Below are 12,624 nucleotides of genomic sequence, written 5' to 3' on the forward strand. Positions count from 1 at the left end.
TGTGGCCCTCAATGAGACCTGTCGGTTGGTAACAGGTTGTTTAAAGTCTACACTGGTCGACAAGCCCTATCAGCATGTAGGGATTGCATTACCACACATTTGAAGAGAGATGGCTGCGAAAAAGGAGAGGACAAGAGAGGTGAACAAGAAAGTGCTCATTCACTTGATGATCATGTACCCCCAGCTCAGAGACTGAAATCCAGGAAGGTTTTTCTGACCATCTCTGGAACTAATCAAATCAGTCAAAAAAGCAAGATTAATCGGGAGATAGTGGGTTCGAGCCCCACTGTCGGCAGATCTGAAGATGGTTTTCCGTGATTTCCCATTTTCACACCAGGCAAATGCCGGGGCTGTACCTTAATTAAGGCCGCTTCCTTCCACTTCCTAGGCTTTTCCTATCCCAGCCATAAGACCTATCTGTGTCGGTGCGACAAAAAAAAAAAAAAAAAAAATAGCAAGATTACAACTATGGAAAACAAGGTCTGCCAACATATCTCGACAGATAGCAATAGCTGAATGATTACCACTCGGTTACAAAGAGAACTGGACAACGTGGAAAACCTTGAATAGATTGAGATCAGTTGTGGGCAGATCCAAAGTGATGTTAGCGAGATGGGGTTACATCGATGCTAACAAGATCAAGTGTGAATGCAGTGAGGACTATACTGTAAAGCACATGCTTTAATGAATATTGAATTTTCACGATCGCATTGTAATCGAAACCGACTTTCAACCTATTAGGTCGTGTTACGTACATTTAGTATGTGTTGAAGAGATGTTAAGTACAGAACAAAAATGGCCAACCAGACACCAGGGGAGGTTGTGGGTTTGGATCCCACTGGTGTCTGGTTGGCCATTTTTGTTCTGTACTTAACATCTCTTCAACACGTACTAAATGTACGTAACACGACTTAATAGGTTGAAAGTCGGTTTCGATCGCATGCTTTAATGTCCGCTGTGCCTATCCTCCTGTACAGAACATGAACTCTTTCAAGGCGCACAGAATGCACTTGATGCCTGGTGAATGACCTAACAACTCAGGTTTGAGGCTGGTTAAGAAATAGTCACAAACCCCTCCATAGCACTTGTGAGTACAGTCATTTCTCACAAGCGAGTAGCCTTAAAGATGACATACTCTTATCTGTTAACCATGACTCGGACATTAGTACGACATGGAAAACAACTGGGGTGAATATTTCTGTAAGCTCATCCCCATTTCGTTGGCTGCTAATAAGCTTTGCTCGTTTATATGACAGACGTGTAGGGATCTTGGATATTGCGAGATGACATTCTTAGAATACTAGCAGTATTTTGGTTAGGGTTGGTGGTAGACGCGGGGCGGGGGACAACGGCAGCGAAAGGACAAGAAAGGGTAGCTGGTATGAGGCAGTGCAAAGTGTCTATTGAAATCGACTAGTGACTTAAGAGGAATGTACATCGTCACTCGTAACTGTTACTGGCTTGGAAGAATGTGAACCTCCAAAATGAACAAATAAACACGAGGGGCTAGGAGGAAATTATCGTTAACTGAAATAGAGGCGAGCAGTAATGAAGCAACTGTGCATAAAATTACCTATTATTTTCAAAGTACAACTAAATTAGGTGTATCATGTCTAAAATGAATTAAGTATAAATTATGGGTAAAGTATCGAAACTGTTTAAAATTAAAAGTTGTTACATTAATAATTAATTATAAAAAAATAAGATCGCAAATACTTGTGTTTAGTAAATTAAATTCACATCTTAATTAAAATTTGAAATGAAATGTTATGAATAGGGAAGGTCTATACAAATACAGTACCATAATATTGACGTAGCAAAGTTACAGTTCAGTATAGAGGGCAATGGAATTTTGTAACTATGGGAAATAATGTTAACTTAATATTTACAATGTGATGTGTTCCATCCGTGCTAGTTGTATTTTGCTGCTGCTGGGTTTGCAAATTATGACTGTACAGTCCTTGGTCCACACACTACACAGTCCATGGAGCTCCACTGCTGCACACAGGATGCTCAACCCGCAGCTCAGATCTTCACAAATGGTGATCCCACTCTGTTTTAGTTTCCTCTTGCGGTCTCTGTGTGAAACAAATCTAACTGTTATTGAGCGAAGTTTTTGCCCAGTCTTCGGACCAACACGGCAGCTGCGTGAAATATTGACTAACTGAATGTATGCTCCTATTTTTCGTGCAACATCCATTACAAGGTAGTCATTGTTCTCCCCTTCAATCTCAGGCACATCAAACGCATGCAAATTGTCTCTCCTCTGATATTGCTCAAGGTCATCAGTCTGAGAGATAATTTCTTTAGATGATGCTCTTAGCTCTTCCAAGCTTTGCCACAGTTGTTCTATTTCACTGTCCTTTACACTTAGTTGTTTCCTGAGTTCCTCGTTCAGAGTTCTTAACTTGGAAAGTGCCTCTTCCACTCTGTTTGAAACTTTGGTTTCAATGCTGGCTGCAACCATGTTGGCTAACTCCCTCACTACGTCACGCTCCTGCAGTACGCACCGAATGGTGTCCTCCTTGTTAGCATTGGCAGCAATTCCTCTGGGCTTGGATGCAGACATGATGCTACTTCACAAATGAAAGAACAATAACAAAACCGTAGCTTTTTCATGCATGGTACTTCGCTACCAGTTAAACACACTTCACACATGGAACACAAGCACAGTTTCAATGCACACCTCACTGTTTCACCACTCCTATTTTCACTTTCTCCTGGAGCCTCACAATTCACATTTTAGCTGCGCTGGAACATATAGGAATGCAAATTGTATGGGGGGGGGGGGAATGTGTGAAAGAAATATTTGTTCATGAAGTGAAGAGTGCAACAAAGAAGTCTGCTTTGTCCATATGTAAATGTATAACTAAATACTATACAGTTGTGAATTTTATTTTTTCATTCTTGAGAGTTGACTTCCATTTTCCAGTGATGATAAAATTATACAGAATTTAATTCTAGTTTTTAATATTTTGTGAAGCCATAAACAATCCAGTTTTAGAAAATAATTTCTTTACAGGATGGGGCATTTGAATGAAGCCTGCAATTTCTTCCATCAAGCCCTTGAAGCAAATTATTGCTTCCTTCCAGCTCATCGTAATCTGGAAAGTATTAGTAATCTCTTGGTAGAGCGATGGCATTTTCGTATGTTAAATGATTCACTTCGAAACCTAGCCTACCGAGAAGCCATCATCAAGAAAGTAAAGCAAGGCTTTGACACAGTTTTGGACATTGGAACTGGCACTGGTATCTTAAGGTGAGTTTCAACATAGCACTTATTTACTGGGGATAGCAATGATGCATTTCTTTTATAGCCATTGAGTATGATCCATTCACCACATCACCCACAAAATAATACTTCACTTGAAAATGTCTTTTATGTAGAAAAAAGTTAGTTTGGAAAATGCTCTTTGTAGAAAACATTGATATTTTGACATTCTATTTAAGACCTTTCAAAATTATTTGTGTGATTACAAGTTTACTAAGCCAGAATAGCAAGTGATGCATAAATTCATAACATTTCTTCTCCTACTCATGAATATCCTATAAGAAAATTGGTAGCAAATTGTGATTAATATGAATAAACAGAGGTGAAAAGTAGGCAAACAAAGAAAGGTATTGTAGTATTTATGTTAGATCAGCCATTTTAAGGCTGAAGTTTAATCCAATGTACTAGTAAGTGAACATTATCATCTGTAATATTGTAGTCAAGTTATTATTAGAGTTACGCTGCAAATTTGTAGGTTAAGTTCAAAGTGAAAATACCAACACAGTGCTTTCAGTTAGATCCTTGGCAGGAAGTGAGGACACACATCACTGGTTGAAAATATGGGTTTAATACAAGAAGGAAAGAAGTGCTGTCATCCTTGGCACCTTGGAGCTATGTCACAGCCTTCTTGAAGTCCCGGAGATAGCAGTACAGAGTTATCTACTGAAACCCTGCAGAATCTGCAACAGTGGTTTTGACGGTGAAGTAAATACCATAGAATGTGAAAGTTGCCAAGTTCGGGAACCCAGGAAATGCGTAGGTCTGACTCAAGGAAAGTTCATCATGCTCAAGAGGAATAATTGTAATCTTATCTCACCATTATCATCTTTGTATTTTCCCATTTATGTGGGGTCTGCCTTCTTGCAGGGTTTCCTCCACTTTGATCGATCCATAGTGTCCCAAGAGCTGAGTTTGGTGAGCCGCATATAATTTCTCACCCTATTCAGCCAGCATGTTCAAGGTCGCCCTCAAGGATGATGACCCTCCATGTTCAGTTGAAGGGCAGTCTTAGCACCTGAGGGTTCACTGATACGGAGTATATGTCCATACCATCGCAGATGTGATTCACACATTTTCTTTGTGATTGGGGCAACCTTGAACTTCTTCCACACAACATCGTTCTTGATTTGGCCTAGTTGAGTCTGTCTAAAAAAAATGGAGATATATGAGGATCTTATAGCCAAACTTACCAAGTCTGTTGTAAGTAATATATATATATGGTGCAGAAACATGGAAAACATAATGATGGAGAAAGTAAGAGGGACAGTTACTAAAGAAATCCTCAAGAAAATCCATCCATCTGTTGTCACAAACATTAACCAAATAAGCAATGTAGCTTCCAGAAAACTAGATCCTCAAAAGAAGACATGATTGGAAACAACAGTGGAGTCGTTACTAGGCATGACACAAAGTGAACTATGTAGACAAGTTAGTCAAACAGATGGACATGGCACAGAACCATCAACCAAACCAGCCAAGGCACCAACGGAGGGTTGCCCCAGTTAAGTCTGGACGATTGATGTACCTTTTGTCCAAGGCGATTTCTTTTCTCCAGACCCAGTTGTGCTCGATGTGATAGCCACGGGCACAGACATACATCTCAATTTCCCCTGTAGAAGACTTCGATGGAGTACAAGAAGAGGAATATCCCACACCTCCTTGCACACTTTCCAGAGACCCTCAATTGTAGCGGGAGTCTAAAAGAAAGCCCCTTTTTCAGGAAACCAAAGGCACAGAAATCCATCGGCGAGGCATCTCAGAATTTGACAGGGATGTCACTAAATGCTATGACACGGACACTCATCTCTGCTTCTTTTCTCTCGTAGTAGGTGACTGATGGTCTGGCAGTATGACTGGATGTTTTATCCATGTGGATCCAGACGTTTGAAGCATCCTCATCATACAGCCAGAGGGGTATGTTTGTCGGAATAGGGGTCCATGACATTCTTCTGGAAATAGGTAACATTGAACTTCACACTTTTCGACACTCTGAGAATTTTGAGTTTACCTCGGACACAATATCCCGCCACTACCATGAACTTCCTAGCAAATTTTTCTTTGTTTTCCTTGACAAAATTTGAGTGCCCCTTTGGCCTTTTGGGCTATAGTAAATTGCCCAGTGCTTGTTGGTGTCATCCAAATAAACCAAAGCTTCATCCAGGGTAACAACCCACTGCCATTTATTCCCTACTAGGTAGTTTTTGTATAATTTTCTTGCATTAGTGAACCGTTCTTTAACGTGCCTTGCTTTCAAAGCATATCCACGTGCTTTATGCTGCTTTACGAGGTTCAGATCTACTTTAATTATATGTTAGACTGTACTTTGAGATGTGCTTGTGTGGCTGGCAAGGTGTCTTTGAGTTGAGGGATTGTCCTTCAGGACAGCAACCTTTACCTTCTTAATGATGTCCGGAGTCCTGAAGGGTCAAACTCTCTTCCGCGGCAGTTTTTTCGAAATTGTTGTTTCTATTATTAATTATAAGTTTCATATTCCGTATTGATTGGATTCAATGTAATAGACAAGAAAAATGTTCCACCGATCAGTACTATTTATTGTGAATGAATTATTGCACTAGTACCGGTTTCGGCCTCTCTTGGCCATCATCAGCTAGCACACAATATTTACAGTCATTAGACAAAATTACAAAGATGTTACGTTAGAGCATCCGGATGTCTAATGAAAAATGGAAGTAAAATAATTGCAGTATGTTGCGTTAAAATATCTCTGATTAAAGGTGGTGATGGTTATAATAAACTAAAATCTATTGATTGTGCGTGGACATGAGTACATAAACACATTAAAATATATAGGCCACATCATAAGACACTAAAAAATATAGCACATTAAACACATTAAAACATAGTATATTTTAAAAACGTCTATTAAAATTTGAGTTCATGTTGCGTAGCATTCATTCTTCAATCCTCTTGTAGTTCTTGTGTTGATTAAGTTGTATTAGGTGATCATCGAGAATGTTCTATGGCTGATATACTTTATATTGGTATGTTATAAGAACTCTTGTCATTAAAATTTGAAAATTGAGTACTGTGCAATTCAACTATTGATGTAGTCCAGTAAGATTTATATATACAGCGAGACAGGGTTTGATTTTAGAGCAGTTGGTGGTGACACCTCTCTCGTCTATGCACGTTATATGGTTGTTATCTGTAAAGAAAAGCTAATATGAGTATAGCGTGTGTATGAAGGAATGCCTGATGTATGTATGAAATGAAAAGAGTACTTACTATTGTTGCTGTGGAGGTTGTGTACCGATATGTTTGGAGACTTGTTGTGTTCTGCTACGAGTACGTCTGGGGCTCATGTTAGCTGTGTGGAGGGATGTAGGTGGAGGGGAAGGAGGAGTGGCTACTGTGGAGGTAGGGGCGGGGCTAGGTTTGTGATTCGTCGGTTTGTTATGACGTGTGTTTACTAATTTGAGATAGTCATTCTTTATTGCAGGAATGGCTTTATCAAAGATGATGCTGGTTTTCTCTGTAATGTCGTTAATGTTATGATTGGGGTTAGCATATTGATCCAGATAAATATAGAAATCTTCGGTTATGTTGAGCAGGGGGCTCTTAGAGTTTATGTTTAATATCATCATGTCATTATTAATGTCTGTGAAATTGTGCTTAGATTCTTCTACATGTTGGCCTATTGATGAGAAATGGTTGTGCTTTACTGCATTTATATGTTCATTATAACGGATGGTGAAGTTTCTGCCTGTACATCCAATGTAGCTTGTGTCACAGTTGTTACATTTGATACGGTAGACACCTGATTGGTTGTATTTATTATTATTATTGACTGTTTTGGTGTTGTGTATAGTGTCGGTGCTGTTGTGTGTGGTTTTGAATGCTATTTTCAGGTTGTGCCTCTTAAAGATATTAGTTATAGTATATATATTGGTGTTGTTGAAGGTAAATAGGACATAATCTTTTTTGGGAAGCCAACCAGGCAAAACGTAATGTATTCAAATACCAAAACCTGAAAATCAAGCTAATGAACGCAACCAAAAACATTGCCTTCTTGAAGGAATGCCTTTCAAACAACTTAACACCGAAATTTCTCCAGAAATACAATAACAAACATAGACGAACTGCTCAGACACGCAAAACACTTAACAAGACTAATGAAATTTGGTTAAAAGAAGAAATAAAATTCCTGTATTGAAAGAAACAACATCTCAATAATGAACTTTATTCAACACATCTCAAAGTATCCCATGAACTCCCACATAGCTATTGGAATTATTTTCAACAAATCTCTAAAAATAAAATAGAAGATTTGGCCATAAAGAAACAAAACACATTAAACAAAAAACTGGAAACACTGAAACAACAAAGCAAACCGAAACCACTAACCATAACTGAAAATAAAGATCCTTCTCATCTTAACAAGAATTCCCAACATAAATTCCACCCACCCGTAAAAAATCTCACACTAACCGTATTTGACGATGTAGAGACGGCTATGTTGAGCGAGGGACCCAAACATAACTGGGGTAATGCATCATCCCATCAGAATATTATAACTGCCGTTACTGAAACAGAACTCGCTTTACAGAAAATTCCGTACGATATACGAGATGAAGTTAGACACGAAATCAGTAGAAAGATCCCGCAATATATCAACAACATTCACAATAATAACCTAAACATGAATACCACCAATAAATCGAACCTAAACAAACTCAAAAACAAAATAAAACAGAACAATCTACTAATAACAAAAGCCGACAAAGGCAACACTACGGTCATTATGGATAGGAATGAATACATAACAAAGACTAAAGAATGTTTCCAAGACAACACTTTTTCAATTAAACGCCTAGATCCAACCAATAACATACAAAGGAATTTAAAAAATCTACTCAAGAACACACACTTTATTCTCACCGAAACAGAATCTGCTAAACTCATAATTATGAACCCCCAGCAAGGGCCTACCCTAAAATACACAAAGAAAATGTACCCATGAGACCGATTATAAACTATAAAGCCAGTCCAACCTATAAGTTATCACAATTCATTCAAAAATTTTTGAGAAAGCATTGTTCATTTTTAGCAAACAAAACAATACAAAACTCAATAGATTTTTGCAACAGAACCAAAGAACTAAGGATCAAAAAACATCATACCCTTACTTCATTTGATATAACAAACATGTACCCTAACATTCCTATTAAACAAACAATCAAAATAATAGAATCTAACCTAAAAAGCCATAGCAACTTGAGCACCTTAGAAATAGAAGAATTCGTGAATCTGCTTAAATTCGCCTTAAACAATAACTACTTCAGATTTCATGATACCATATATCAGCAACAAAATAGATAATATATATTTTTGGTGTAGATTTGTCGACGATATCTTCGTAATTATAGATAATAGATTCACTGATGCAGATACTATACTAGACAAACTTAACAATTTAGACCCCCAAATTAAATTCACTAAAGAAACAGAAAATAACCGTACCTTAAATTACTTGGACTTGACAATAACCAGGCACGACACCCACTTATCTTCAAAGATCTATAGGAAACCCACACACACTTTAAATACCATAAAAAATGACTCCGTTCATCCTAACACACATAAAAGAGCAGCCTATTATAGTATGATATATAGAGCTTTCAATATCCCAATGACAATAGAAGATCGAAATAATGAATTAAAATGAATCCACGATATAGCCAAATATACTGGATACAGCAAAGAAATGGTCAACAAAATCGTTCACAAAATAAAATCCCAACCTAGAACTAAATTAATCAAAACAGCCAAATCCAAAAAAGATTATGTCCTATTTACCTTCAACAACACCAATATATATATACTATAACTAATATCTTTAAGAAGCACAACCTGAAAATAGCATTCAAAACCACACACAACAGCACCAACACTATACACAACACCAAAACAGTCAATAATAATAATAAATACAACCAATCAGGTGTGTACCGTATCAAATGTAACAACTGTGACACAAGCTACATTGGATGTACAGGCAGAAACTTCACCATCCGTTATAATGAACATATAAATGCAGTAAAGCACAACCATTTCTCATCAATAGGCCAACATGTAGAAGAATCTAAGCACAATTTCACAGACATTAATAATGACATGATGATATTAAACATAAACTCTAAGAGCCCCCTGCTCAACATAACCGAAGATTTCTATATTTCTCTAGATCAATACGCTAACCCCAATCATAACATTAACGACATTACAGAGAAAACCAACATCATCTTTGATAAAGCCATTCCTGCAATAAAGAATGACTATCTCAAATTAGTAAACACACGTCATAACAAACCGACGAATCACAAACCTAGCCCCGCCCCTACCTCCACAGTAGCCACTCCTCCTTCCCCTCCACCTACATCCCTCCACACAGCTAACATGAGCCCCAGACGTACTCGTAGCAGAACACAACAAGTCTCCAAACATATCGGTACACAACCTCCACAGCAACAATAGTAAGTACTCTTTTCATTTCATACATACACCAGGCATTCCTTCATACACACGCTATACTCATATTAGCTTTTTGTTACCTATTACTACAGTGGTAACACAAACAAGGCACAAACACAGTTAAAAGGGAAGGTAAGAGTACAATGCACAATATAAGAAAACACTACACACTCGGAAAAACAGTAGCTGGCATCACGTGGGTCTCCAACAAAACATGTATGTAAACATCAGTAGGGCCAACTAGTGAACAACAAACCGGGAAGATGAAAAGGCTGGGAACCTACCAAAGGCATGGACATGGCTTAGATAGCGGATTCCGAATAAATTACCGTGATCCTTAGATTTTAAAAATATTATTTACAAGATCATTTTACAAATACATTCCAAGTTATGAGCTATAAGTTCAGTGGTATACATAGGTTATTTCGTAGCAGTGTAAATTCAAATTTCAAATCAACTATACATCTATTTACCAATGTAGTTGTACAATGCAATATACAGTGATGTGAAAAAGGTTATCCAAAACTTAGCGTACCTAAAGTGATACAGAACTACCAGAGGCAAACCCCAAGGGAAATAATATTAAACTACATTCTACATATTTTAGTGAAACAAGAAATGGGAATGCCTCGGAAACGAACAGGTAAGTCTAGCTGAAAAACTAAGGCGTCGTAAGTAACTAATTTGGTGAATCTAGGCGAGGTTAGGGCAGACTCCTGTATGAAAAGCAAATCGGAACATTATGGAAATTTTAGCAGGACGGAATTCAAGAGTGCTTACCCGAGGAGAGTGCCATCCCGAAACCGGGGGACGTCAACCAGATAGGCTGCTCGCAGACAGATAGACCAAGACCCACAGAATTCAAGATACAGAATTAATTCGAACACTGCCTCGCTCACTATATATAGGAATTACTGGCCTTGGAGGCAGCCAATCAGCGTGCACGTGTTCCCTATCGCCACCTAGACTCACCAATCACAACCTTACTTTCGATCGCGAACTTTGGCTAACATTTTAGAATACGCATGATGGCAAAAGTCGTATTTTTCCAGAACAGACAGAACACATTTTCTAGAACACATACCAACAAAGTAACACACCTTGTACAAAGTTATGTAACTTTCTGGATCTTTCCAGGAACTATAGAACAGAATTCTACTATTTACAAATGCCTATGTTACAATATTATACAGTACAGGTTAGGTCATTAAATTATCTTATGCTCTACAAATAACAGTACAGGTTAGGTCATGATAAATAAAACATTATATAGTACTTCGCCAATAAAGTCTTTAAAAAAATTACATTCCACTCATGCTACATAGTTCACTTGTAACACTTTTCTTTACAGATAACAACCATATAACGTGCATAGACGAGAGAGGTGTCACCACCAACTGCTCTAAAATCAAACCCTGTCTCGCTGTATATATAAATCTTACTGGACTACATCAATAGTTGAATTGCACAGTACTCAATTTTCAAATTTTAATGACAAGAGTTCTTATAACATACCAATATAAAGTATATCAGCCATAGAACATTCTCGATGATCACCTAATACAACTTAATCAACACAAGAACTACAAGAGGATTGAAGAATGAATGCTACGCAACATGAACTCAAATTTTAATAGACGTTTTTAAAATATACTATGTTTTAATGTGTTTAATGTGCTATATTTTTTAGTGTCTTATGATGTGGCCTATATATTTTAATGTGTTTATGTACTCATGTCCACGCACAATCAATAGATTTTAGTTTATTATAACCATCACCACCTTTAATCAAAGATATTTTAACGCAACATACTGCAATTATTTTACTTCCATTTTTCATTAGACATCCGGATGCTCTAATGTAACATCTTTGTAATTTTGTCTAATGACTGTAAATATTGTGTGCTAGCTGATGATGGCCAAGAGAGGCCGAAACCGGTACTAGTGCAATAATTCATTCACAATAAATAGTATTGATCGGTGGAACATTTTTCTTGTCTATTACATTGAATCCAATCAATACGGAATATGAAACTTATAATTAATAATAGAAACAACAATTTCGAAAAAACTGCCGCGGAAGAGAGTTTGACCCTCCAGGACTCCGGACATCATTAAGAAGGTAAAGGTTGCTGTCCTGAAGGAAAATCCCTCAACTCAAAGACATCATTTTGTTGAAATACAATAATTAAATAAAATACATTACACCATACTGTACTGTAGATACATCATCCTGATGTTACAACGATTAAATCACGATTTTTTAAATATTGTTCTTAACTTAGATGATGTAATTCCTAACGAATCAGCAGAGCTTATTTCTTGTTAACATTTTAGCATTTTTGTTGTGCTTTCACAAAATTTATGATTTATCCAATAAGGGAAGAACTTTCCTTTCACACTCAGAATCACAGACAAGCTTCAAAACACTGAACACAACTGAAACACTCATTTGTAAAACCAATGAGTCACAGAAAATGAGTTTTCATGAAAATAGAATAACTATCCATAGTTAATGCGTTTTATGTTCGCATTGTGTCATTTTTACAGGAGGACCATTAGTCAGTATGTTTACTACAAAAGCATTGTATCTTAATTTTTTCATTTGATATCATCCTAAAATACAGGACCTATGTTCTTTTAACATGTATCAAAAATAACAACACTAGTATGCTAATACAATCATGTGTTGTATTTTTTGTTGCATGCCGGCCCCGTGGTGTAGGGGTAGCGTGCCTGCCTCTTACCCGTAGGCCCCGGGTTCGATTGCCAGCCAGGCCAGAGATTTTTACTTGGACCTGAGGGCTGGTTCGAGGTCCACTCAGCCTACGTGATTAGAATTGAGGAGTTATCTGACAGTG

The 12,624-nt window shown here is 37.5% G+C and overlaps 1 protein-coding gene across 4 annotated transcripts in view; it reads left to right on the forward strand.

Moving 5' to 3' along the window:
• LOC136881171 (protein arginine N-methyltransferase 9) overlaps positions 1 to 12,624 on the forward strand; it is an 85,212-nt gene that overhangs the window by 32,915 nt on the left and 39,673 nt on the right. For all 4 annotated transcript variants that reach the window (XM_068229249.1, XM_067153833.2, XM_067153834.2 and 1 more), the window contains one exon: positions 3,023 to 3,259. In XM_068229249.1, coding sequence (XP_068085350.1) covers positions 3,023 to 3,259 — 237 coding nt within the window. The remainder of the gene's footprint in view (positions 1 to 3,022; positions 3,260 to 12,624) is intronic.

This window comes from Anabrus simplex, chromosome 9 (genome assembly GCF_040414725.1).
Source record: "Anabrus simplex isolate iqAnaSimp1 chromosome 9, ASM4041472v1, whole genome shotgun sequence".
NCBI lineage: Eukaryota > Metazoa > Arthropoda > Insecta > Orthoptera > Tettigoniidae > Anabrus > Anabrus simplex.